Source organism: Mustela putorius, unplaced genomic scaffold, assembly GCF_011764305.1.
Source record: "Mustela putorius furo isolate JIRA1106 unplaced genomic scaffold, ASM1176430v1.1 tig00000174_pilon_pilon_pilon, whole genome shotgun sequence".
In the NCBI taxonomy this organism is placed as follows: Eukaryota; Metazoa; Chordata; class Mammalia; order Carnivora; family Mustelidae; genus Mustela; species Mustela putorius.
This window is the reverse complement of record NW_025421304.1, coordinates 3,425,395-3,453,338: the sequence shown is the minus strand read 5'-3', so window position 1 is coordinate 3,453,338 and position 27,944 is coordinate 3,425,395. Positions and strand designations below refer to the sequence as shown.

Below are 27,944 nucleotides of genomic sequence, written 5' to 3'. Positions count from 1 at the left end.
CATGTGTGGACATTCATTGGAGAGCATCCATCATGGAAAGGGCACCAAACAACTAAGTCAACAGAATGACTTAACCAAGGGACATTAACCAGCTTTGGTCATTAGCCTCTTCTCTGCTGGCACAAAGAGTACAGAAAAGAACTAGTCTTTGGGGCAGGGATGGAGGCTACGGAAGGTCTAACACACTGACAGCCACTCACAAAGCTGATCGAGCTGTAGCTGCCAAGTGCAGCCTTTCAGAGCCCAACACTAAGTCCCAAACCCGCCACCATTCCTTGAGGACACCAACCGGTCACCTCATGGCAAGTTGCCCACAGTGGATCCCTTTCATTCCTGGAAGGAGCAGCAATTCATTTTGTTAGGAATGAACACATATTCTGGGTACAAGCTTGTTTTTCCTACCCACAGGGCCCGAGCCAGGCTACTCTCCAAGGACTTACGGATGCACCAGCACAGGACCCCACAAAACATGTCAGCAAAGGAGGTGAGAAGGTGGGCCCACAACTATGGGATAGGTCATATCACTCAAGACAGCACCCTGAATGTGTCAATCAGATAGAGGAATATGCCAAATCAGATGGGCCATTTTACTAAGATGTGGTCCCCCTCTTGAGAGCAAAGCATATACAATAAATTAACAATAGTTTGACATGGGTCTACCCGTCCACATCCTAATTCCAAGAGCCTGTATGTATATTCCCTTATATGGCAAAAGGGATTTTGCAGACATGATTAAGTTGACCTTGCGATAAGGTGAGTATCCTGCATTATCTAGGTGGGTCCAACGTCCTTATAAGTGAAAGAGGGAGGCAGAAGAGTGTCAGAGTGGTCCAGGGTGAGAAAGACTTGACCAGCCATTGCCAGCTTAGAAGATAGAAGGGAGGGGCGCCTGGGTGGCTCAGGGGTTTAAGCCTCTGCCTTCAGCTCAGCTCATGATCTCAGGGACCTGGGATCGAGTCCTGAATCGGGCTCTCTGCTCAGCGGGGAGCCTGCTTCTCTCTCTCTCTCTCTGCCTGCCTCTCTGTCTACTCGTGATCTCTCTCTGTCAAATAACTAAATAAAATATTTAAAAAAATAAATTAAATTAAAAAAAAAAAAAGATAGAAGGGAGCCATGAGACAAGGAAAGCAACCAGACTCCAGGATATGGAAAACGCAAGGAAATGGATTCTCTCCTAGAGCTTCCAGAAGAAATGCAGACCAGCCTAGACCTTGATTTTTAGCTCAGTGGGACCTATTTCCGACATCTGACATCCTAAACTACACATAAGACGACAAATTTATGTTGTTCTAAACTCACCAAGTTCCTCGTAATTTGCTGCAATAGCAATCTGAAACTAGTAAACTAAATTGAAGGCAGGATGGGCTTGGAAGCCAAGGAGCGGAAGTAAGGGGGTCCCGTTTGCTCCTGGTCACCTACGTGGGGAATCTGGGCCACTCATTCCCACAACCCTGGGTTCTAAGGGTTTAGAGATCCTGGTTTCAATGAGGAATGCTTCTGCCAATGAACACGGGAAGAGTTTCATGAGCTCTTGAAGCTGTGGACGCTGTCTGGGCACTTTAAGATCCCTTGGGCCAAGGGACCAGCAAGCGATAAGAGTCCCCATCTTGGCAGGGGTTAAAGACCCTGGTCATCAGAAAGAGGTAGTTGTGAGATACACACACACACACACACACACACACACACAGGGGGTAGGAAGAAACATATTTGGTGTCTGGTTAATTAATCTGTTTGGGTGCCTCTTGGTACCTTCCCCAATTTTGACTGTAAGTGGAGAAGTACAGCAACTCTGGCCTGAGCTCATGTGGGCCAGGGTCTCAGACCCCTCAGGGATGAAGGTCTAGTTAATCCACCAGATAAACCCCTGAGGCCAAGATGATCATGAGCTGAGGGTGAAATTCAGAATAGATAGCCAAAATGAGAGAGAATGGGTATCAGCTGTTGCCTCAGACCCACTGCAGCAATGGGGGTTGTCGTTAATCCCACTAAACTTCCTCTTCTCTCCCTGAGAGAGAGGTATGCCAGCATCCTGGGGCGTATACCTCCTGAACATCCATGAAGAAGTAGAGGCTGATCATACAAGTGATGGACTGTGTTGGACGCTGTGGTCCACCACCCGGGGCCCTCGTCAGTAATGAAGGGCTTCTCTCCCCACCTTTGGGGCTGTCATCTGCAGAGAGCATCCAGCCATCAGCTCCCTTCAGAGATGGCCTGGGTAGAGAGTGCCGCCTTGCTCAAGGTAACACCCCCATCCAATATGGCGACACAGACGTTCACTCCAAATGAGGGACCATTCTGTGCTCCTTGTGAGGTCAAACACGGCCACTGTTGAGACTGTGTGAGAGCTCAGCTTCTCCCTCTGCCCACTCCTCCCTTGCTCTCTCTTTCACAGACATCGGTGTGAAGCCAGGAGGACCGCCGCTATGGGCATCCAGATGAGAGGCAATGGTAGCTGGACAGAGGCTGCAACAGAGGAACGTGCGTGGGTCTGGGGAGTGACTGGACAGACCGGGGTGAAGGGCTGGAGGTGATCGATGAACAAGAGGGTAAGGAAGGCGGCAGATCCAGGAAGGAAGGGGGCAAGATCAGGAGCTGGAGTCGGGACATGCTGAGTCTGAGGAACCCATGAGACATCCCAGGGGAGACATCAGGTAGGCGGCGGGGACCTGGCAGGTGTAGATCTGAGGGTCTTTGACGCTGGGAAGCTGAACGAGATTATGCAGGGAGGAAGCGTGAGAAGAGAAGGAGGCCTGGGAAGGGTCAGGTAGAGGAGAATGAGCCAGCAAACCAAACTGAGAAGCAGTGAGCTGAGTTGGAGGACAGGGAACGGGTGTGAGTGCTGCTCTGTAGATGTCAAGTGCCCCGGGGGGGCGGGCAAGGTCATGCGGCAGACACTACTGTCCCTAGAGTCCCCACGACCTAGAAAGACCACAGTCTATTTCTCCCTCACCGTAAAGGTCCTGCATGGGTCAGCAGGACTCAGCTCATCATGGTCAGTTGGGCACTAGGTTGGAGGAGGCTCCGTCTCTAAACCAGCCTCCATGATTTCCCAGGCAGGGAAGGGGTGGGGGAAAGGCATGCTGCCTCCTTAGGTCTGTGTCACTCATAAAAGCTGGCAAAGTGAGTTGCATGGCTCCGCCTAACTTTAGAGGAGGCAGGGAAGGACAGAGCCACCCTGGGGTCCAGAGGGAGAGAGCAGGGAGCTGTTGGTCCCACTACTGTCCAACACAGTGAGTGGTGGTTGAACCAGATGCTGCAGAGGCAGGGAAACTGAATGAGGGGGATGCAGGTGCTGGGTGACCTGAGAAAAAGGGGACTTTGGAGACTTGAAGGGATTAAAGGGTGGAAGGTGACTGGGATTGGTCGAGGCAGGACTGAAGGTGTGGAGGGGACAAGAAGTGCCGACCATCCTTTCCATCGTGTCCGCTGGGATGAGTGGAGGGAGACAGGGAAGGGGCTGGAAGGGGCTGGAAGGGGATGCCTGGAACAGTTAGAGTTCTGTTCGCTTGTTTCATGGGACTTAACTTGAACGTGTGTTAAGGCCAATGGAAAGGATCCCTTGCAAGGGGGAGGTTAGCTATGCAAGAGGAAGACAGGATGTGCTGGCGCAGGGGTAAGAGGGCATGGGAGAACGACGGGCTGGATGAACATGAAACACCAAGTCATTGGTCTCTATGTGCCGATGCATCTGAGACCCTTGGATTTTCTGCCCAAACAGCCCTGAGCTTCCTGCCGGGGCCTGCCTGGGGGTCTTCCTCAGGTCCGTTGTCCTGAAGGTGGACAGCACCCACCGGTGTGTGTACTCCCAGGTACATGGGGTGGCCAAGCATACAGTATGGATGAAGCCTGCCGATTGTCTGGGGCGGAGCCAAGCAAGGTGAGGGGAGCAGTGGACCTGGGCCAGCTCTTCCCAGCTGCCATATTCCAGCACAGGACTCCAGAGAATCCAAGAACTCCAGACTGAACCCATTATGCAGGTCATTATGCAAGTGTATCTGTATACATATACCATTTGCCTTTGAACAATATAGGGGGGAGGAGTGCTGACAACCGACCCCCCCCCCCAACTCACAGTTAAAAACCCATGTATCACTCTGCCCTGCAAATAACCTACTGTTCACCAGGGGTCTTACCAATGATGTAAACAATTAATACATATTGTGCATGTTATCTGTATTAATATACTGTATTTTTACAATAAAGTCAGCTGATAAAAAAGGAAAATACTAAGACTATCATAAGGAAGAGAAAACACATTTACTATACTGTAAAAAAAATCCGCTGTCGGGGTGTCTGAGTGGCTCAATGTGTTAAGCCTCTGCCTTCAACTCGGGTCATGATCTCAGGGTCCTGGGATCTAGCCCTGCACTGGGCTCTCTGCTCAGAGGGGAGCCTGCTTCCCCCTTTCTCTCTGCCTGCCTCTGTGCCTACTTGTGATCCCTCTCTCTCTCTCTCTCTCTCTCTGTGTCAAATAAATAAATAAATAAATAACCTTTAAAAAAAATCCACTGTCAGTGGACATATGCAGTTCAAACCCACGTTGTTCAAGTCATTCAAGGTCAACTCTATAGGCATTCCCACACAAATTAGATTGGGAGCATATGCACACACAGACACATACAAGGATACAGTTTGTATCAGTCAGCTTCTGCTGTGTGACAAAGAAACACAGAAGTCTCAGTGGTGTACAACAAAAGGAATTTATTTCTCATGCAACTGTGGTGACTCGGGCAGCCCCATCCCACACAGCTCATTCTGGGGCTCAGTCTGGAGGATCAGCATGTCTTCCTACTGCAATGGCGGGAGCGTAAGAGGCAAGCTCAGCCACGGGAGTCTATTTCAAGTCTCTGCTCATGCCACATCAACTAACTTCCCTTTGGTGAAGCCCAGTATCAGAGAGCGGAAAAGTCCGTTCTGCCAAGCCTGACGCCGTAGCAAGTGTATAGATGTCTGAAACTACTACAGAGCAGGGAAAAATTGGAATCAATAATTTAACCTATCACATACCAAAATGAGGTTCCCTAGAGGAGAATGAAGTTGCTGGAGGGGGGTGGATAATTTGTAATTAATTCTAAATACTGAAAGAATAGATGTTTCATTTTGTTTGTTTGTTTGTTTGTTTACAACTTACATGTGTTCCCATATTCCTGGTATAATAAAGCAAAAACAAGAAGACCTCAATTCTCTCCAATTCTAAGCAAAATCCCAATAGGAAATTTTTACTAGCTGATTCACTTAGAAGACTGGCTAGCCGTCTTTAAACAGCAAATTCTGTTTTAGATCCAGACCTCAAACTATAAGCAAAAGTTAATTATAAAAGGTTAAGGGACCCAAATGTAAAAAAAAAAAAAAAAAAAAAAAAAAAGACGTGGAAAACATCATAGGGAGATCATATTTTGAAAGATATCAAGACGGCTTTTCTTTTTGCAGCTCCTTGGGTGACCTTCCAGCTTTTCAGCCAGAGGCTTGCATCGCCTCTAGGCTCTAAGCAGGAGGATGGAAGAAGGGAGAGGGGAAGGGGGGCGGGGAGGGGAAAGGGAGGAAAGGAGGGAGGGTTGAAGGGGAGGGGGAGGAAAAGGAGGAAGGAGCTGGGAAGAGGGAGGAGGGGGGGAAGGGGGGAAGAGGGAAGACAGGAAAGGAGAAAGGACAGGAAGGAGGGAAAAGGTGGGAGGGAGGAGGGAAAGAGTGGACATCATCCACACAAACACCTGCCAGGCAATGCCCTTGTCCAAAAGCAGGCTGGTGGGAGGTAGGAGGTGGGAGGTGGGAGGTGGAGTATTTCCTTCCCTCCGACATCCATCGACATTGAGGTGGTCAGAAACTACTGTTTGCAGCAAATGCATCAAAGACCCAATTCCAGCAGGAGAGGCCCCTTGGGGCCCTTGGCTTATAAGCTGCAGAAGAGCGGGCTGAGGGAGGGGGTGGGGAAGGAGGCGGAGGCCCAGTATGGATCAAAGGAGTGACAAGGGAGGGGCACCCACCACACCCAGTAATGTGACAAAAGTGAGTGGCAAAAACAAAATGCAAGAAGACACACATGTTGGATATCATTTGTATAAAAGTTTAAAACCAACGCCAACGGTATCATTGTTTATAAATACATTCATATGTTGCAAAAAGTATAAAAATGTGTTCAGGAATGTTGCAACTCCTGGGTGGCAATTTTAGAAGAGGAGAGAAGGGAGGGATTTCAACTGGTCTGTATCATTTCCTTTGATTTTTAAAAGGGGAATCTGAAGCGAATATTCAAAATGTTAACATATATTGTGTCTGGGTAGTGGCTATAGGGGTGTCTGTTAAATTTTCTCTATTTTGAAATAAATACACAGCATGGAAAAGAGAGGCTATGGATTAGCATGAATGGTTTGATGCCCTAGTTTGAAAACTATGTACACATGGGTACATTTGCATGCGTGCGCACGCGTCCCTGTGCCTGTGCTTCTACGGGACTCTGTATCTGTGCACATTAGGTGTGTGTGTGTGGCCCTTTGTGTGCACCACTGTGTTTGAGTGCGTGTGGGTCTATGTATCTATGCGCCTGTGTTTCTGTGATCTCATGTGTCTGTGCAGTCATGTCTGCGGTTGTGTTTGTGTGTGTCTATGAGTGTGCATATCTGTGTGAGTCTGTGTGACTGTGTGTGCCTGTGTGTGTTTGTGCCATCTTTGTGTGTACACATGGGAGAAAGGCTGGCTGGATGAACATGAAACCAAGTCATTGACACATTCCTCTCTGGGAAAAGGAAATAGGATTTTCGTTTCCCCTTCATACATTTTTCCTGTGTGTGTGTGTGTGTGTGTGTGTGTGTGGTACGCATGCACACACATGCAGGTTTTTTTAATGATAATGTATTTTTTTATTAAAATTTCAAAATAATTTGAAAAAAGCAGTGAAGACTTTCACAGTTTGAAAAATGAAAAGAATTTACCAGTGGATCGCTGATGCCCTCCAGGGTTCCTCTTTGCTCCCTGGGCCCCAACCTGGTGGGGTGGATTCCATCTCTCCCTGAGGGCCCCCGAGGACAGAAGAGCCTGAAGACACTTCCTAGCTCCACCCCAGGGGTATGGCCCAAAGCGAGATGAAATTTCTCTGAAGTCTTGTGTCTTATCTTTGCATGTTGGGTAACATCTACATTCTCCACTTCAATGTATATACATGTTTATCTTAATTATACAATCACGAGGTTTTAACCCCTGAATCTTGGGGTCCAGGAGCCATTCAAGGGGACTCCCTCTGGCTCACCTTCCCCAGGTCGTGTGCACCCCCCCTGTGTGTGCGTGCCTAGCCAGCTACAACTGGAGTCAAGGTGAAGGGTGTAACCCCAGTCTGCGGTGCAGACCGGAGGCTCTTAGGAGGAAAGTCAGGAGGAAGAAGCAGCGAACCAAGAGCACTGGCAATGGGCTGGGCCAAGTTCTTGCTCTCTTGAGGATACTGAGACTCAGAGAGGTTAAGCCCAAGGTCACTCAGTTGGACTCAGACTTCCAAGTTCATGCGGTACACAGACTGTCTCCCTAGAGGACAGGCCCGAGGAGAAGGAACCAACTGTGACAAGGAAGAGGGTGGGTGTACCGAGCTTTGGCTGGAGGGAGGGGCCCCAGGGCAGGGTCTCTGCTCTCCTCACAGTCTCAGCTCCGTTTTACCCTTGGACCTGTGCAAGTGCTGCTGTAAGGCCCTTTGTGTTGTGAGCCCAAGGCCACTCCAGCCAGACTGGGAGCCACACAAAGTCATTCAGGGGCAACACTTGGCATTTAAGGCTGTTCTCTCAGGGTTACAGACTACACTTACGTGGATTGAGAGACCCGAAGAAGCCTGGAGAAGCTCTCGCTGGCCCCCAGGATGGTAGCAGCTTTCTAGAAACCTTTTCCCTCTGTGGCGCAGGTGGAGCTGCTTTTGTGCTTCTTCCCAGCATTTGGTGCCGGGCCTGTGTGGAGATCCATTGCCCTACTGAGCCGCCGGCGCAGCTCAGGGAGTGGGGACAGCCTCACCCCCATGTCCTAATGGCCTACTGGGAGTAGGGACTTTACTAATGAAGCTGGCCTCAGTCCACCTGCTCTGCCAGGCCACCTCCCTGTTTGGGCCTGGTGTCTCCTGGAACCCAAGGAGAACCGGAGTGGCATGGCTGTTTCCAGATCCCCTGAAAGTGCAATCGGTGTTTGGGGCCTCTCTTCACTCTTCAGCTTCTATCTTCCTTCCAGCTCAGTGTTCGGTGGGCATCAGCCCCCAGAACCCAGTCCATTCTCTCCCCCTTGCCCCTGGACTGTGCCCAGGGTCCACCTTCCTCCCCAGGACTCGGGGCAGCATTGCTGGCCCCACCCGACAAGGGCTAGACCTGATTGGTCCAAGCTAATCCCCTTCCCAGGGACTGGCTTGTAAGTCAGCCAATGGGATCATTTCCCTGCCCTCCATGCGTGCCCAAGCAGGTGCCAAACCTGGAGCTACAGGGACCTTGAGACCGGAGAGGAACGGGTGTGCAGACAGTGTGGAGGACCACAGAGGAGAGTGGAGGGAGCCTGGGTCCTTGAATTCACTGCTAAGCCACTCAGAGTCCAGTTGCCATTATGTGAAAGAACCCGTTTTCCCCAGCTCAAAGGTTCCGTTATTTGCACTCATGTTCACCTAGACAAATCTGGTAAAAACACGGAAACTCCCCCTTGGAAAAAAGGCTCAGAGTGTTGAGCAACTTGGAGGGGGGGAGGGAGGGTCTCCTGGTCCCCCAAGAATGCCTAGTCAGGAGATCTCAGTCTTGCCTGGTTACCGCCCCCATTCCCGACCTTCCCCCACCTCCCCGCTGCCCCTGCACCCATGCTAGCTCTGAGGGAAAGCAGGCTGGTTCCGGGGTGAGCAGACCACTAGGACTACTGCAGGAAGCAGGAAGGATGAGGTGGTCTGTAGTACCCGGAGGCGATCCCTGCTCTCTGTCCCACCAGAAACTGTAAGTGCCCCTGAGCTGGCTGGGGACTAGCCAGAGTCCCCTGAGAGCTGGGTGGTCCCATTTTATTCACTTCAAGGACAGGCACGGGGGGGGGGGGGGCAATCCCCCCACCCCCACCCTGCCACACACACCCCTCAACCACCACCCTAGGACAGGTTTGGACCACTGCTCTCCAGAGAGTGGGTCCCCAGATGACAGTCATACATTTCATCTGTCCAGGGTCTCTGAGGTCCTAACCTGTAGGGATTTCTGGGGTGGGGGCCACGTGGATGTGAGACTGATCTGTGAGCCAGGTGGGCTCCATCCTATCCTGGTCAGGGGCCGGCCATCTCTGAGCCTCCACGTGGGCACAGACCTAGGAGGGCCTGGCTTTCAACCTAGGGGGCCAAGGGCTGTGGGAGGTGACAGCCCTGTCACCCTCCTCCTCAGGTTGGGGGAGGGAGCGGGCAGCTGCTGTATCTCAGCCTTTTCACTTGCTGTCTGTCAGATCACAGCTTTCCTGAGCAGGCTGAGATAGTCTAGCCAACTCTGGGATCTCATTTTGAGCTCATTTTACTTTCCTTACTGAGGTCCTCATTGCTAACCATTGTCGGCAAACGGCAGCGACAGGAACATCTGGAGACTGAGGTCTTGTCTGTAGCACCTGGATGCAGGGCCCGGCGCCCACACCATGAGCACCTGCAGAGGGGCCCCAGAGCAAACACAGGTTCGCGCCTGTTTTTTAAGATATGAACCGTAATAGCTTAAGCTTTAGTCCAATCTACTGATAAAGCCAGTTACATTTCTGGTTAGACTCACAACCAGTTTTGTTCCTCGGACCAAAGCAACAAAACAAGATGTGTTTCACAAGATGTTTCAATATGTTTTCAGTCCTAATTACACCTCTTCAATTTAAAAAAAAAGCCTCACCATTTTACGTTATAGCACAGATCATTAAATGCCTATCACAGCCATGCCCAAGTCTTTCAATGCAAAAGATGGTTGACATTTAACCAGGAACTTTTAAAACACTTGAGAATAAATTATGACCCAAACTTACTCTTCTTAATGACACGTATAAAGTTCAGCTCTTTCATAAAAGGATTCAGGAATACGAAAACAAAGTTCCCAGCAATATTAAGGAAATAAAGGTCCTGCAAAATGGTCAGTTCTTGTTTCGATTAAGTTGTGCCTTTTTAATATAGTTGGTATAAAGTGAAACCCTTAAAAAAACACGTAGGAATTTAAAATAAAGTGGAACATCCTATTTTCAGGGTCACCAGCACCACAGTGAGATTTTGTCTCTTAAACAATGACACTTAGTATCTCTGTAGTTCCATGAATACTTTTGAAGTGTCATATTAAAACCCATCTCATGGCCTTGAGGCAAAGAGAAGCAATTAGTCTTGGAGTTGTGAATAAATAAAAATCCATTTATACACCCGTCCTTGACATGTACCTTGCAAATCTTAGAAACTTCATCTAGTGGGAAAAGAAATGTTAAATCATGAATACCAATACTAATCACATCACCATGTGGCTTCCTAAAACAGTTTGGTTTATACCAATCTTTTAAGTATGAATTTATATGTATATATTCATCCATGTTGAACACAAAACAAAGCCATCCTCGCTGGCACCTAGGGGAGGGTGGGGGAGGAGTGAGGGATGCTAGGGGCCCCAACGGCCATGACAAGTAGGTTTCCAGTGGGTCTTCTCTTCAAACAGGAGCCTGATGCATTTTTCCTCCTGCTCCCCTTTCCCTCAAGCACTCAAAGGCCTCGAAATGGGTTAGGCTCAGTCCCCGAAGAACTTTGGGGTCGGTATCCACACCCTACTCCGTTTGGGGTCCCAGCCCTGTTTTTAAGGGAGGAATCAGGAGGTCAAAGTATTTGGAAACTTGCTTCACTTCTAAATTGGGTGCATTCCTTCTGTGCTACCTGGGGTGAGTGTGGATGGGGGCTTTGCTTTTTCCTAGCCCCTCACAGCGCCCGGAGTGACTGGGGCAGTCGGTCACCTAGCAGAGCAGACCTCCTGGACCTGGACTGGCCTAGCCACAGTGTAGAGAGCGGAGAGCCGTGCTGTCAAGTCAGAGCTCGGAGCCAGAAGCCCGGAGGCGCCAGGGCGTTGGGGAGCCGAGTGGGCAGCCTGTGGGCCGCGCTGGAGCTGCTGCACAGATCCCTGACCTACTTCCAGGCCCCCTTTCTGTTCTAGGAGCAGCTAAAAATCCATAAATTAAGGAAATTAACTGATGGGGCCTGCGGCATCTTTGTAAGCTATTTAAATCTATAAATTTACAACATCTTCTGCATATATCAAGTAATTGAACTAACTGCAGGGATGTAACTTTAATGAGAAAATTTCCCCCTTCTCCTGTAGTTCGAGCTCTAAAATAAATAAATAAATAAAGTCTTCCCTTAGGAGGAAAGTTTCTGCTTATTCCCGCGTGGAGAAGTTACAGAAGCGCTGTCCAGGCGCTCTTTCCATGCGCGAGGTGCCCTAATGAAGGCAAGCAGGCCCTGACTTGGTCCTTCTGCCACCAGCGCCCCTCATCACCAAATCCTCCACCCCCTCCACCCCCTCCCAGCCCCGGGCCTGCCCGGAGCGCCCCCAACCCCGCGTGATCGAAGCCGCTAGAGGGCGTCTAGGTCCGGCTGGAGCTCGGGGTGGGGGCTCCCGCGCAGCTCCGGGCGGGAGCGCACCCGCCCTCCAGCCCGGGTCTGCCTCTGGCCCGGGCGTCCCCGGAGCCGGATGGGGGCGCAGTGCGGGCCTGGCGCACGGGAGACTCCGCGCTCCGTTTCCTAGGAGTCGGGAAATGGAGTTGGGGAGGGGGTGGAGCGGGCGGGGCGCACGGGAAAGAGGAGAAAGAAGAAGCGGGGCGGGGGTGGGGGGGAGGTAGGAGAGGAGGAGGAAGGGGCAGCCGACCCGGAGACCTGGAAGGGACGCCCGGGGCCCTGGTCTCGGCGCGCCCGGGGGAGTCTGAGCCGCAGACGTCTCTACCGCGCCGCGCGCGGAAAGGAAATGGCGCGTCTGGCCGCGGGCGGGTGCCGGCCGGGTGCCCCCCGCGCGCCCCTCCCCCGCGGTGGCCGACCGCGTGTCCGCAGACGTCACGGGCGGCGCTGCTACCCGGCAGAGGGGCAGTCGGGGCCGAGACCCGGGGAGGAGGCCGTGGAGGGGGAGGGGCGCCCTGGCCCCCAGCTCCGCTCCAGCCCGGGCCGACTCGCAGCCCAGTTTCTTCCCAAGTCCCGCCCCTACCCCCGGGCGCCGCGGCGGCGGCTGCTCTCCTCTTTGTAACCGAAGAGTCAAGAAATGTGAGAAACGTGCCCTGTGTTACTTATTTGGGAGCCGAAAATTTATGCCCAGCTGAAAGCGCCTGGGGAAATATTACATCAGATGAAATGACAATGATTAAAATCAGCTTCTCCCCCGCCCCCTCCCGAGCCCGGAGGAGGCCCGGGCGCCGCGTGGCCGGCCGGCGGGGGGCGGGGGGCTGGGCGGCGGAGGGCGCGGGGGCCCGGGCGCACCGCTCCCGGGAGGGTCCTGGCGGAGGCCCCGGCGGGAAGGCGCGGGCTCCGGGAGAGGCGGGTGGGGATCGCCCGGCGAAAGGAGGGGAAACAGCGCATTTTTGTCGCCGAGCGCGGCAGGCGCGGGCGCGCGGAGCTAATTGCGACTCTAATCCTCTGCCCCGCGGCGCAGCCGAGCCCCGAGCCAGGAGTCGCCGCGCGCTCCCGCTCGCGCTCGCCGCGCTGGGTAATTTGGAGCCGGATCGCTGCCCTTTGCGTCCGGGCTCGGCCGCGACGGGGCGCGGGCTACAGACTGGGGTGGGGGGCTGATTTTCTCGCCAGCAGTCAGGGAAGGCCGCTGGAGAGAGAGGAGGGAGGAGAGGAGGTGGGAGCGGCGGGAGGGCAGCCGGAGAGCGGCACGAAGAGGAGGTGGCGGCGGCGGCGGCGGCGGCCGCGAGGAGGGGAGGAGGCGAGGGGAGGGCGGGGAGGGGAGGCCCCGGCGCGCCGCGCCGCGAGGGGCCGCGCGAAGCGGGGGCCGGGGCGGGAGGGGTGGGTGGGGGGAGGGTTGGGGGCGAGAGAGAAAGTAACTCCAGGACGAGACCGGAGCGACCCGCGCAGCGAGCATAGGCGGCGAGGCTGTGCCCGGCGCCCGAGACCGGCGGCTGCGGGGGGCGGGGGCTGCGCCCGAGCCGGATCCGCCGCTCCGGCTCCGAGGTAAGCCCCGCGCGGCCGGCCGCCGCTCAGCGCCGCGCACCCCTGTCCCCAAAGTGGCGGCGATACGAGAAAGTCGCTCGCCTGGGGGTCGGACCTGGGTGGGGGCGGCTGCTTTGTCCCGGTGCCGGGCGGCGGGGGCTGGCGGCGCGGGGGCACCCAGCACAAAGGCCTGGCGCGGGAGGGGGGGATTGCCCACGTGGGCTGGCCCTGGCCCCGGGTGGACCCTCCCCACGCGGGCGGGCGCCGAGCTTCCGGCCGCGCGGGGCGGGAGGTGGGGGGGGTGGATGTTGCAGGTCCTGGCCCTCGGGCCTCAGTGCAGGGCCGAGCGCCCTGCGGGGCCAGCGAGTTTCCGGGGTCAGAAACGAGCTCATGCAGCTGGGGCTTCGGGGCGCACAGGGCCCGGCTTGGCGCCCAAATCAGAAAAAGTCTCTAACGGGACAGATGTGCGTCCTCTAACACCCACCCCGCGAGTGCGAGACGGGGCGGGAGGGGCAGGCGAGCCGGTGGTGGTCCCAGGTGCGCGGGGGTCGGAGGCCGAACGCGGGCCGCACGGAGACGCGGTGGCCGCCTTCGGCTCTGGCTGCCCGCGGGTACTCCCTGACCTGGACGCGCGCACGGGGCACACACTCGCAAACGCCCCTCTCCCGTAGCCGAAACGCCTTCCCGTCCTCCCGCGCCCCCCACCTCGAGTGCAGAAAGATAAGCTTCAAGTTTTCACTCCGTGTCTCAAATGTGCATGAAGGAATTTAACTGCACGAGTGAATAACAGCATTAGTTTCAATTAATTTTTTTTAAATCCCGGCAACAATAAACTTTGAGAACAAAAGCGCTTTTACGTCCTTAATTAGGCGAGCTTCCCATCTGTGGTCTCTAAGTGTCTGCCTCTTGATTTAACTTTGTCCTCCGCCCCGCCCCCGCCGCACAGCCCCTCCCCGCCCTGCCGGGCACTTAGGGTTCCAAGGCCACCCCCGCCCCGCGGCGCCGGCGGCCTTGGCCCAGCCGGCTCTGGACGCCCCGAAGTTAACTCCGGCCGGCGGGCTCTGTGGCGGGGCTAGCGCGCACCAGGTGGCACGCCCGCCCCCCTCCGGACACCCCCACCCCCACCCCCGACAATTCTGCAGGCCCCTGGCACTCTTGCCCGCGGCTGGCGCCCAGGGCTCAGAGCTGAAGGGAGCTCGCGAGGCGCCTTCTGTTTACCTTTTATGGTTAAAATAACAGCTTAGCAAAGAAGCGACTTCACGAAGAAGCGATTTAGTGAAATCGTCTCAAGCTGCCGCAGCTCAGCCAGTTTAATCACCCCCAGAGAGCTGAACAACTGCGAGCACAATGGGACACAAAATCATTTTGTGTGTAAATGAGCGTGGCATTCTGCTCGCTTCCCTCTGCTCGGGCGGGCGGGGCTCGGCGGCGGCGGCGGCGGGCGGGCGCGGGACCCGGGGCTCCCACCGCAGCTCCGAGAAGCGGGTCAATACCTAGCCAGTTTGGCATCCCGCAGGCCCCGGAGCATACACCACACCGCGGAGGCCCCTGCAACAGGCGGTCTGGGCGAGCCTCTGGAGGGCCCCCGGCGCGCTGGGGCTGGGTCGTGGGGTTGTGGGTTAGCTGGTGGTGTTGAGGGACTGAACTTGTGTCTCTTACTGCACCCACTTTTGTGCTTCTGACCGCAGCAGTGGTGTCGGGGAAAGGTCGTTTTCCAGCACAGATGCGTTTGCCCGAGGCAGCACGAGAGGTTCTGGTCGAGGCGTAAAGCCTGGGGCTTCCAATGGTGAGTTTCTGGTTTGCCGTGAACATCAGGTTGTGCTTGTGATGGAGAAGAGGCTTGGGTGAGAACAGGACTGAAGAGCTTTTGTAAGGGGTAGTTGGTGTTAAATGTCACTTTGAGTCGTGTTCCTGGTAGTTGGGAAAACATTGCGCAGTCCGCTTTGATAGAATTTCCATCGGAATTCCTTCCAGCAGTTTATCCCCAGTGTGGCTTTCCTTCTGACTCCTCCCCCAGCAGAGCCTCCCAGGGCAGGATAACCCATCCTGAGGTCTGTTTTGGTCTCTCAGAACTTCCTTGAGATAAGCGACCTGCTTTTCTTTTCGGAGCTGGCCAGAAGTCAGGAATGCCACAACAGCAGACCCTGAGTAGCCCCCAGTGAGAGTCTAAATTAGACCTTGCTGTCTATTACCAACCCCCACCCCCACCCCAGTTTCGTGTCAGGGAACGTGCCAGAACACCGAGGGCAGAACAAATCCTGGGAGAGGAACCTTACTTAAATTGACAGGATTGATAATGCTCATTGGACCTTGGTCCAGGTTTTAAAATTGGAAGTTGGATTTCAAGACACAAGTCAAGGTTAGGATTTCAAGACAGATAAGTCCAGGTTAGGCTTGTGGGGGCACCAGCGTGTGAGAGGTCAGTGGGTGGGTGTGGGTGTTCACTGTGCACCCTCCCCCAGGAGACAGCCTCAAGTCCACGCAAAGGACTGCGTAGACCCGTACCCCTCCTACAGTGTCCGAGAGTGGCTTCCAGCGACTGAGCGACAGTCTTATTTCAGGTGGTCGTAGCACAGAGGAAGATCGCTAAGTGACTGGGGAGGAGCAGGAGACAGGGTCCATTTGCTGAGCTGCTGTCTGTTTCCTTTTGGCCAGCTCTCTAATGCCTTGGGGGGGGTGGTGTGTGATCCTGAGGGGGTCTGGAATACATTAGACTGTTCTGTGGGTCTGGGGAGCAATGGCAGAGGTTCGGGCTAGGCAAACAAAGGCAAGTTTCCTCTCTCAGGCGCCCTAGGGAAGAGGTGGCTTCCTCCGTGACTTTCGCTCTCCCCCTGGCTTCTGCCAAGGGAGGCTGCCCTGGGTCCGGCCATTCACAAACTGCATCTTAACCACGGTGGAGACTGTGTTCGGAGAGGTCCCGGGCTCCCCAGCTCCTGGAGGGTGGGGGATCCTCCCTGAGCTGTGGTCCATGGGGCTCTCTGCTGATGCAAGAGGAGACACGCTTGGTAATGTGGCTCTGAACCAAAATACCAGGAAAATCAGATTTGTTCTGAGACATTGTGGGGCAATAATGGTGAGCATATGCTTCAGCGCTGTCATTAACTGAATTAGCAGACGTGGAGCTGCCCAGAAAACACGTGTGTGAGTGTGTGTATGTGTGTGTGCACATGTGCATGTGCGTGTGTGTGTGTGTGTGTGTGCGTGTGTGTGTAAGCTGCTCTGGCTTTGGAGCGTGGGGACAGGGTAGTGGCGGGTGGAATCTGGAGAGGGCTGTGTGGTGCGGGGCTCCCCGGGAGCACAGGCAGAAAGGATGAGTCGGAGCATCTCTGACTCTGGGAACCCGGGCAGCCACGACTACTGAGGAGTAAAAGCCCTGTGGTTTTGTCGGTGCTCCCCACAGATACTCTGGGCAGCGATGGAAGCCTAGATGCCTCACCGCAAGGAGCGGCCGAGCGGGTCCTCGCTTCACACCCACAGCAGCGCCGGCACTGCGGTGAGAGCCAGCAGGGTGGGCTGGGGCAGCGGCCGGTGGCCCCCTCCCTACCGTTTTCCCCAGCGTCTGCCTGCTCACCGGCCACCGGTCCACTCAGCCGCCACCTTCCAGAGATGGCTGTTGACTGGCTGTACGATTATGTATTTTTTGAAGCCAAAATGCTCTTAATTTGATGTGAAATTTACTACATGTATAAAAACCCAACGCCTTAGGTGCTGAGGAAGTCACTAATTTAGAGGTGTCTCGTTACTGAGACAAACTTGCAAAAACCCCTGAATCCCAATTCACAAATTGGTGATTCGTTTGTCAGGGGATATTTCACATCTAACACATAAGCCCGCGACCTTTAATTAGAATTTTGCAGTTTGTTTTATGCCCCTGGAGGCTGACACCTTGAAAAATTTTTTTTCTTGATTTCTTATTGCTAATAAGCATCTTTCCTTTTTTCCCTCTGGTACTTTGAAGAAAATGATGCAAATACACTTAATTACAGTGGTGGCCGTAATTTGTCAGCTGAATATGTGATCAGGCACAGGCAGAAGTGATCTGATTAGATCTGTGATCACATTGGCAGAAAAGGGAGTGCACGGCTCTGTGGTGGAGACACTCTTGTTCTCGCCTTGTCCCCATCTCCAGGAGGGAGGAAGCATGTCCCGGTTATCTCTTACCCGGTCGCCCGTGTCTCCCCTGGCCGCCCAGGGCATCCCACTGCCCGCCCAGCTCACCAAGTCCAACGCACCTGTGCACATCGACGTGGGCGGCCACATGTACACCAGCAGCCTGGCCACGCTCACCAAGTACCCCGACTCCAGGTAAGCTCCAAGCGCGCCGTGGCTCCTGGCAGTATCGGCCGCCTGCTGCCAGTGGAGTCCATCCCCTCCACCGGCCAACAGGTGGGCTCCCCAGGACCCACCTGCTCTCCCAGACCCAGAGCGCTAGCGTTTGGGAGGCCTAGGCTGCCTCTCGAAAGATGCTTTATAACAGGGACTTGGGACCCTGTGTGTGTGGCATCGAAAGTGCCAGGTAGAGCTCCTGACCCACTGGCAGAAGCTCCTGTGAGACCCTGAGAGGTAGCAGCTGGCTCCCCTGGGCCAGGCAGAGGGGTGGGGAGCATCTAGGAGCTCCAGGATGTTCAGGCGCCTCCAGGGCTGTGGGCCAGCAGGAGCCTCATACCCCCATCAGCACACCAAGTATCTCTGACCTGGAGCCTCCCAACAGGGCCCCTTGTGCGCTCTGCCCAGCATCCTGGGGCTCCTGGCTCCTGGGCCTGCTGGTGGGAGGCGCTAGGCGCTGCAGGCTCCCCAGCTCCTGCCGCTGGGGCATGACCCTCCCAGGGGCAGCCCTGGTTTCCTGTCGGCATGGCAGCAGGGCTGACTGGAGCTGGGATGGGTCTCCGTGCATCTCCTGGGGGTGACGCAGTGTGCTGTTCACAGAGCCCACGCCGGCTTGCTCCTGGCACAGGGAGGCCGCCGCCATGGAGGGCAGAGCAGCAGGAGGGCTGAGGCTGTAGGGTATCGCCCTTGTTTTATACATTTAAAAAAAAAAAAAAGGAGTTAATTAATCCCCCAGACACCGAGGGATCATTTCTGGGAAGGATTCTCATCGGTCTGCCTTGTCGCTAGTGCTGTGGCTCAGCGCAGAGACCTGGACACCTGGCCTCTGGAGCAGGCAGGGCTGGAACTCTCCATGGGGGCAGGAAGGCTCCCTCGAGGGGCCTGAGCTGGAGGTGGAGATAGCATCCAGTTGGGAATCTGGGGAGTCCAGGGTACAGGTGGCGGTTGGGCTCATACCCTCGGCCCAACGGCGGCCAGGCCTGGGGTGCCTGTGAACTTGGGGCCTGGCAGGGGCAGCAGCCACGAGGCCACACTGGCAGTGCCGGCCGGCGTGCTCTCTTGCGGAGCTCTGTCTAGGATGGGAGATGGATTCTGCTTATTTAATTTCAATTTTGCCTTCTGCGGCATTCCGGAGTTGTTCGAGATAGATCATCCCTTAATCGGTTGACGACGTTTGTGAGTGAAATTCATAAAACCCTTGCCCACAACCTCTCTGAAGAGTGTTTCTTGAAATCAGGCACTTGCCTTTCTAGAGTAATCACAGCTCAGGCCTTCAGGGAAGGGCTACCTCGTTCTTGTCTTCAGGCTGCTGCCTGGGATCAGCAGGGGTAGGGGGCAGCCCTCCCCATACCCATACCCACAGCGGAGCTCCTCCTCGCCCAGCATCCTTCTCTGCAGAGGGGGCAGGCCCTCTCACTGAGGGGGGCTGAGGCCTGCTGTGATCCCATGATCTGGCGTGTGGGACCCTCAGCCTGCAGGACGTGCCCAGAGGGGGTGGTGATCTGCATTCTTTCCCCGGGGCTGGGGCTCAGAGATGAATCTGTCATTCTTGCCTGGATGGCTTCTGGCTCAGGGAAGAGCTGCTCCCTGAGCCTGAAGCTTTGGCCTAGAGGCCAAGGAGTAGCATGACCCGTAGGACAGTCAGGGGACAGTGGGTCAGGCCACCGCGGGTCAGGCCAGGCCTGGGAAGCGGGTTGGACAGCTGTGCTGGCAAGAACCCCTTGTCCTTCTTTAAGTGAATCATTAAAATTAAAAAAGGTTTTTTCACCCAATCTGGAAACGAAGATCAGCCCCTCACCCAGTGGCACTGATGTGTGAGTCAGCAAGAGAGGGAGCAGTGAGAGATAAGGTCACCTCAGGGAGCTTGTGGATGTCAGGCAAGTCCCACCCGTGCGGTGCTGTGAGACTGGGGGCCTGGTGCCCCACAGCCATGGGTCCCTGAGCCCACAGGACGATGCCTGGGCTTCTCAGGGGGGATCCCTGAGCAGGGATCCGGCACGGCCACTGGCCGGCCCAGGCGTTGCCATTATCCTGCAGCCAGAAAAAGCAAAGCACGGCTGCCCAGGGCTGCTACCTTCACAGTCCCAAGCTGGGTCCATGCTGGCTCTGGGAAGCAGCCAATTAAGCCAGGAGCTCCAGAACTTCCACTTAAAACCTTCCGCTGAAACATGCAGGGAATTGGAGCCAAAGCTTTTAAAAAAAAAAAAAAAAAAAAGACTTCTGTCAGGTGGGGTCAGAACTGGCCAGATTATTCCATGAAAGACCTCTGATGTTGGCAGCCCCAAACCCTGCAGCCTCCTCACAGAGAGACCCAGAGAAGGAGCTGGTTCTTAAGACCCTGACAGTGGTTTGGGGGTGGGGTGGGGCTGGAGAAGGGGGCTTCTTTTGTGGCAATTGTCCTAACCTGCCATCAACCTACTCACATCCTTGGTAGCCTCAGATCCCGAGGGCCTGAAAGGCCTTTGTTCTTTGAAGAGACGCTGACAGTAAGATCTAGAACCAGTCTTAAAGTGAGGCAGACTGAGAACCTTCTAGTCTTGGACCAATAAGTTAATCTAGAACCAAGCCAGACCTGGAATGTGGGGTGGCCAGGGTCTCCCGAGAGATCTGCGGCTTAGGTAGGCCTAGAACAGCGCTTGCCACACAGAGGGTTCGAACTCAGTGAGGAAAAGTGGCAAAGGTTCCACAAGAAGGCTGAGGCTTTGGACTAGCTGACTTGCTTATGGCTGTGGTTCATGCTTCTTCCTGATAGTGCCACATGTGGGCTCTCTCCTGTCTGGCAATGACTGCCCATGGGACTGGGGCACTGGATGGTCCCCATTCTGACATCTCCGTGCCCATGCTCTGCTGAGGCCAGGTCCTGGGGGCTTCAGCAGCTGGAACAGGCCTTGGAGCCTACGACACTTTCCAGCAGGGTCTGGGTGACCGCAGCTCTGGTTGCACAGGCCCGGGCTTCTCTATACCTCATCCAAGGCTCTGAGCTGCTCACGTCTATCCGTGAGGCAGCCTTGCCCTCTACACGCCCCGCACTGGGACTGGGGCTCGGCCATGTTCCCAGAGGAAGACTAGGTGAGTGCGTGGCCACTGCACACAGGGGCCAGCCCTCAAATGTGGACAGGCTTTGGGACAGCCCGGCTTTGGGAATTCTCACGCCTCAGCTTCTGCCCAGCCCATATGCCCTGGTGCACAATAGGGCAGGGTAGAGCCTTAGGAGCCCTTGGAGCTTGGAGCGCACAGAGGACCAGGCTATTGGTGGAGAGGCGGGCCTCCCCGGAGGGTCCTCACCAGGGCAGGCCATGAGTCAGGAGGCTCTGGCACTGGCTGTGCATCCCGGGCCGCTATGCTCCCGGGCTGTGCACGCCATACTTTCGCTGCACCGGGGTTTTGCCGGTGGGTGGCCATACCTATTGAAGGGAGTTTGGAGGGGCTGCCCCTGAGGGGACCCTGCCAACCCCACCCCCCAAGGAGGGGCTCCTAACTGTCCACAGCCAGGCCTAAGTCAGATGGGCCCAGCTGCCCTGGGCATTAGAGAGGCCCCAGCCCTCCTCTGTGGAGCAGACAGGGGCCAGCAGGGTCTCCCTCGAGCTTCCCGCAGGTCCTGGGTTTCCATCAGAACCCCTGCCCTCCAGAGGACAGGCTGCTGGCATGGGATGTGTCTCTTATGCCAGGGTTCGTGCCTGTTTCTGCACCTGCGCACACAGGTGCGTGGGTACACACTGAGCGCATGTGTGCGTATAGATCGTGGTGCGTGTGTACATGTTAACACTGCATCTTGTGGGCAGGCACTCTGGTGAGCGTGTGCTGTGGCACGCATGCTGACCCCCCCCGCCATCCACACCTGTTTCTCTTCCTCCCCTAGGGGCCCCCTGAGTGAGTGTGTGTGCATGGTTTGTCTGTGAGTCCGCCAGGCGTACAGACTGGTGTCTCAGGGTGGTGGGTGTTGGGCTGGTGTGGCCTCTGCCTGGGTGTGTCTGGGGCTGCCTGGGACTCGTGTGTTGCAAGGGAGGGGACCATGTGATCCCGGGCCCTGTGCCCAAGTGCGTTCCATCTGAGGCTCATTCACGTGAGCCGGGTGCAGTGGGTATGCGGGACCCAAGACCGCCTTGCCCAGCCTACGTGTGCTCACTGGGCATGGGGCCGTGGGCCGGGGTGTCTGATGGCCAGTATGAGTTTTCTGGGTGGGTCTGCCTGGCAAGGGTCTGTGTGCGTGGGGCAAGGAGGCTGCTGTGTCTGGGTCTCATGCTATTTTTCCAGGCCTGGAACATGTTGGTGGGCAGGTGCGAGTGGCCAGGTTTGTCTATCTCTGGCTGGGGGCTTGTAGGGCTGGGCCAGGTATGGAACATGTGCTGGGGTCCTGTCCATCTGTGGCCCCAGTGGACGTCTGCATGCCTGGCATGGCCCCAGAGTTCCACATGGCGACCCCCTCACCCCTGCAGGTGGCCTGGCCTGGTGACCTGACCCCGGCCTCAGACGCCCCACTCTCCCTCTCTCCTAGAATAAGCCGCCTCTTCAATGGCACCGAGCCCATCGTCCTGGACAGTCTGAAGCAACACTATTTCATCGACAGGGATGGGGAGATTTTCCGCTACGTCCTGAGCTTCCTGCGGACGTCCAAACTGCTGCTCCCGGATGACTTCAAGGTGAGTCTGCCGCCGCCTGCTCCCTGCGTCGCCTCTACGGGGCCATTGCACAGGGGACGCTGGGACTTCATGAATGGGCCCATGGTCGTCATGGTAACGATAAAAAGTTAACAGATGAAGCCGAGGGCTACATCAGTTTTTCTAAACTAATTTTGTTTTCTCACATTTTTAGCTTATTTATCAGGGTGTAACAATGATTAAGCAGCGGCACTTACCCCGTTTTGTTTGTCGCCTTGAAGGACGGTCGTGGGCCCAAGTCGGAGCTGTTCCTTGTTGGCAGCGAGCAGGGGAAACCCTGCTCCAAACCAAAGACCTCTTAAACAACAGGTTACCCCCAGGTCCTGGGGCGAGCCTGTCTAGGGCAGCGGACCTGGTTCCGAGAGGCCTGACTCCACACTGGGCCACTCCACGGTGTTGGGGATCCCAGAGGAAGGGAGTTCAGGCTGACTCGAGCCAGCAGATGTCCTTCCTTCCTTCCTGCACCCAAAGGCCCAGTGGCCCTGGGGCTGTTTTGTCCTCCATCCAACTGATACTGGGTGCCAACCACCAAAATCAGGCCAGAGATCCCGGGAAATAGGGGCAGACCTGGGTCCTGTCCCCATAGCACTTAAAACCTAGTGGGAAGACAGGTGTTAACAAAAATGCATGAATTCCCTTGGGGGGCAAATGTTCCATAGAAGTAGAGAGTGTAGTGTAGGAGAACCCGGCCCCAGGGGGTTTGGAGGGAAGGATGCTTCTCTGAGTGCAGGAGGAATGGGGCCAAACAAATGTGAGGGCCTTGATGAGGGGGCAGGGTGGCAAGAAGCTTGGTACCTTCCAGAACCAGAGAGAAGGGGTCAGCCTGGGGCTCTCTATGAACCGGGGCAGGGAAAGGAGGCTGCCCTTTGAGACGGGACCTAGGTGACCAGCTCTGGCATTTGGCATTTTACCCGGAATGCAATGGGTAAAGGGTTGTGAGCAGGGAATGACCATCAGGTTTGCGAGTGAGAAGGACAGCCCTGGCTGCTGTGTGGGGAAGGATGCCGTGAGGGCCAGGCATGGGAGCAGGAGGCCGAGGGAGGTTTCCTGAAGGCCTTGGTCCAGGTGGGAGGCAGCAAAGATAGAACAAAGCGGCAGATTAGATTTCTGTTTGGGAATTGGCCACAGAAGGCCGTGGCGTGGATCGGTCGGGGGTAAGGGGACTCTCGAGGCTGCCTCCTGGCCTTTGGCTTGGGTCCCGAGGGGATGCGTGGAGGCCCCAGGGTGGGACAAGCTGGCGGGGCATCAGGCGGAGAGGTTCTGGGCTGTGAGGGAAAATGTGTGCAGGTATCATTTAAAAACTTCGGGAGTGGATGAGAGCAGACGACAGGGAGGGAGCCTTGAGGAACCCCAGCAGAGGGAAAGGACGGGTCCCTGGCAGACAAGACAGACCTGGGTCGCGGGCTAATACTTGACCTTCCCTCCAAGTAGCTGCAGAGGCTGGGGCCAGCAGGGGGAAAGGACTGAGGGCCTGTGGGGTGGCCCTGCTCTGGGGGTTGGGCTTCCTTGCCTCTCCCCCAGGGGTCCTCAGGCTCATCCACCAGCCTTGAGCTCAGCCCCAGTGAGTGGCCCAAGTCCTGGGTCCTAAAGCTGCTCAGGGCCAGGGCAGACATGGGTGTGCCTGTGTTTGAGGGGCAGGTGGTGTGAGCCTGCCAGACTGGGAGTGAGCTTCGTGGAGGGGGCCTTCCCGCTCCCAGACGCCTCCTCCTCGGCCTGCCTGTTAGGTAGGATGGGCCCTGGGCTCGGCAGATTCCGTCTTCCCTCAGACTTCACCTCCTTCTCTGAGCTGGGTGTTTATGTCCACTTTATAGACAGGGAAACTGAGGTTCTGAGAAGGTCAGTAACTGGGATCAGAGGTCTCAGGTCTAGTAAATAGTGTGCCAGAAATCCGCCCTAGGCAGCTCTGCTTTGCCTCCCTGGGGGCTGTGACCACGCCCCCTTTCTCCTCCGCGCTCCCCGCCCCCAGCAGGTGAGGCTGCTGCTGCGCTGTGCCAGGCCCAGCCTCTCCTCTCTGGGATTCTAAGAAGGCAGCAGGTCCCCAGGCATAGGCACGGCCTCAGGCTCCACTAGTCCAGCCCCCCTGGTCTTTGCAGAGGCGGCTCTCTGCTCCAGGGACTTGAGGCCAGATGGAGGAGTGTTACCCGGCAAAGGCCCACACCAGCTGCTGCCTTTTGGGTTAAGGCTAGACTCCTGAGGCTTGTCCGCGTTCACCTGAGCCTCATTCTCCCCATCCATACAATGGGCACAACCATCCCAGTGCGCACTGAGCCAAGGGGTAGCAGATCCACAGAAGTGCGTATGGGGCAGGGCACGTGGTGGTGGGGGGGGCAGGGCTGGAGCCGGAAAGAGCAACCCCCACCCGCTGCCCTCCGACCTGCCTGCACCCACAGGACTTCAGCCTGCTGTACGAGGAGGCCCGGTATTACCAGCTGCAGCCCATGGTGCGGGAGCTGGAGCGCTGGCAGCAGGAGCAGGAGCAGCGGCGCCGCAGCCGCGCCTGTGACTGCCTGGTGGTGCGGGTCACGCCGGACTTGGGGGAGCGCATCGCGCTCAGCGGTGAGAAGGCCCTCATCGAGGAGGTCTTCCCTGAGACGGGGGACGTCATGTGCAACTCTGTCAACGCCGGCTGGAACCAGGACCCCACGCACGTCATCCGCTTCCCGCTCAACGGCTACTGCCGGCTCAACTCTGTGCAGGTGAGGGCTCCGCCCGCCTCGCCCCTCCTTCACCCCCTTGGCCCTCTGGCAGGCGGGCGATGGGGATAGGTGGAGGGAGGCGCCGTCCCTGAATCGGTGAAGCCCTCCGTGCCATCTTACAGAAAAGGCAACAATGTGTCGATGCATAATTTATGTCCCGCTCATAATTAAATGATGGCGCCTGGGGGATGGACTTAAAAAAAAAAATGATCTGGGCTTTTTTTTTTTTTTTTTTTCCAAAAGGATGTTCTATAAAAATGGCCCAGAGTATTTTCAACAAAGTGTGCTTCATTTGACACCCAGAGTCTGCCTTTCGACTCAAATTAAACCCGGGCCATGGGTGGGGGGCAGGTCAGAGGCTGTGCAAAATGGCCTGGAAATGCTGACCCACAGCCGCCCCCCACCCCGCAACCAGCCCAAGGCCAGCAGAGCTGGCTTTCCTCAGATGGGTCTTGGGTTTGGGGAACCCCAGATAGATGGGGCCTATTCCACACCGGCTCTTCCAGACCCAAGAGCATGCTCCTAATTTAGGCTTAGGGCAGAGTGGACACTGGTGGGGGAAAGTCTGCCCCCCTTTCCCCGCACACATTCCACAGGCTGTCAGTCAGAACTTGCTACTCGTGGGACACAGGTGTCAGACACAGTGACAAGACACCCCCAACCCCCACCCCTCACAGAGGCACAAACCCACGTGGACACGGAGGCCTATAGAGACTCAGACGCCAAGACTGCTCCTCCCCCTCTCCACTCTGAGTTCCCTTGAGCTGATGAGCCCTCGGGCCCCAAACCATCTGGGACTCACAGCTCAGGGAAGCAGGTGGCTGCCCAGAGGCCGGGGGCAGGGTCTCTGTTATTGAGTCAGGCCTCAGTGAGGTGGGGGAGGGGGGAGGAACCACATGTACGTAGAGAGAGGGTTAGGTTCTGGACAAGAGAAAAGGGGCTCCAAGTCTCTTTCTGCCTTTGGATGGAGGCTGTGGACCCCCTAAGAGGGGCAGGTTGGGGTAGCCTTTCCCAGGTTTGGTCACGCAGGGGGACCCTGGGTCTGGCTGCTCCCATCCCTCCTGTGGTTGCTCAGCGAGTGGTTCTAGAAGCAGGGTGGTCTCCGACCCGAGATCGCAACAGGAGCGCTAGCTTGCCCTGGCTAATGCCCACCAGGCCTGCTCTCTTACCGCGGGGCCCAGCTGACCCTTCTTTCTTCCCGGGCAGGTGCTGGAGAGGCTGTTCCAGAGGGGTTTCAGTGTGGCTGCGTCCTGCGGGGGTGGTGTGGACTCCTCCCAGTTCAGCGAGTACGTGCTCTGCCGGGAGGAGCGGCGGCCGCAGCCCACCCCCACCGCGGTCCGGATAAAGCAGGAGCCCCTGGACTAGGCCCTGCCTCGGTGCCCGCCTGAGGCCGTCTGGCCCTGGGGACACCCCCAGGGACCTGGAAACAATGCTGGGGAGCGCCGCCTCTGCCTGCTCAGCTGCGGGCCATGAGACTGGGGGCGGGGCTGGAGGGTCCAGAACCAGCCCAGGGAGCCCCAGATATCATGGCTACAGAATGTGGGCTGCCGGAGGCCCGCCCACTGAAGGACGGTTGATGGGACCCAGAGATGCTGCCCTGGGAACAGTACTCCGGGTGCTCGGGTTCCCCAGCCCCTTGCGGCCTTCCCCGAGATGGGGTCAGCAGAGGCTTCCGGGCCCACGCCAGAGGAGCCACTCATTCTTCTCCACGCTTGGCAACTCCTTTGGGTCTCCTTGCGTCACAGATGGCTTATTTTTCTACAGTATTTAAGATGGAAGGAACTAACTGCACAAGCCAGAGAGGCCGCCAAGGACCAACGCTTCTTCATCTGGTGCTCAGTTCGTAGCTGGACGGGCAGCGCCCCGGACCCCCGGCAGAGGAGCTCCTGGGTGCTGGGGCCAGGGTGCCTGCAGAGTGGGGCTTGGAGACTTCTGGTCCCTGCTCCAAAGACAGACGCAGGAACGGCAATGCCTTCGGAACTGAGGCAGGGTCTCCAGGGGGCAGGGCTGCTGGGAGGAGGGCTGTGTGGGGGTTGGAGGGGGTGGAAGGCTCCAGAACCATCTGAGACCCTCCCCCTTTGCTGCCACCCAGGGTGCAGGCCACACTTGGTGAGTCACCTGACCTACTAATGCCCCGAGGGCTTCTAGTCCTGTCTGTCCTCCCACCTGGGCTTCTGCAGAAGTCTCTCTCCATCCAGACCAGCCACAGGGCCACACCGCATCCTTACCTCAGGAATGGGCCCCATGGTGAAGGGGCCCGTGTGTCAGCAGCATCCTCTGGGTCCCCAGCTCAGGAAGAGCCGTCCCCAGCTCCGATTGTCCCACACTAATATGCACACTGAATTGGAAGCAAGCTGTTACCCTAGCCTGCCGATGAGACTGGGACACAAGGCATACCTGGGGCTCTGGGTTCCAGATTGCAACAAGGACCAGCCCCTAGGGGTCCTCCCAGACAACAGGTGCAAAGATGGATACCCCCCATCCCCTAGACTGGTCCCCCTTCCCCACGTGCTGGCTCCACCCGGGGTGGGGAAGTCTTGGAGGGGCCCCCAGCCGGCCTCCTGCCGTGTACGATGCCTGTAGACTTGTATATGACTCCTTTAATATTGTAAAGATGCCGATGTACAATTGTGTGTGTGTGTGTAAACACATTACGTTCCCAGTTCATGCCATAAATGATGCTCTAAAGTGAATGACTCACACTCAAGCGTTGTCTCCTCCCCCCCCCCCCCACCAATGGGAAGAACCTGCAGACCCCCCCACTCCAGTGCAGCCCTAGCTGGGTGGGGGGAGGGGCAAGGTCCTGAGCCGCCGTTATTTATTGCATTTGGGTGTTTCCTCCCTGCTGTGCCTGTCCCCTCTGGGCAGCACAGATTCAGAATTCTGATTCATAGCCCCGAACCAGATGCGATGGGGTGGGGGGTGGGGGGCAAGGCAGACAGAAAATGTCCCGGGGGGGCTTTTGAACCCAGTCTTAAATGTTTGAGATTTTTCCCTCCCTGGCTCTGCGTTGAGGTCGGGGTCCTCAGCGCCCCGCAAAGCAGTAGAAGGTGGTCACGCGTGGCTCAGGCCGGCCCGGAGGCCCTCGCAGCCCCCAGCATGAGAACCGCAGGCCGCTGGGGCGGGAACTAGGCCTCAGCATGCGTCTTTCCAGGGGTA

At 56.4% G+C, this 27,944-nt stretch overlaps 1 protein-coding gene across 2 annotated transcripts; it reads left to right on the top strand.

The window, feature by feature from the left end:
- The first annotated feature begins 12,939 nt into the window (after positions 1-12,939).
- On the top strand, positions 12,940-27,478 carry KCTD15 (potassium channel tetramerization domain containing 15). 2 transcript variants are annotated; one of them, XM_045075986.1, is made up of 7 exons: positions 12,940-13,126; positions 14,797-14,891; positions 16,506-16,598; positions 17,235-17,410; positions 21,927-22,071; positions 24,480-24,785; positions 25,992-27,478. In XM_045075986.1, exons 3-7 carry the CDS (start codon positions 16,533-16,535, stop codon positions 26,148-26,150), a joined length of 852 nt encoding a protein of 283 aa, XP_044931921.1. In that variant the 5' UTR covers positions 12,940-13,126; positions 14,797-14,891; positions 16,506-16,532; the 3' UTR covers positions 26,151-27,478. The 2 variants fall into 2 exon arrangements, with proteins under 2 accessions (XP_044931921.1, XP_044931920.1); XM_045075985.1 differs by having other exon boundaries at positions 14,794-14,891.
- Positions 27,479-27,944: the final 466 nt, after the last annotated feature.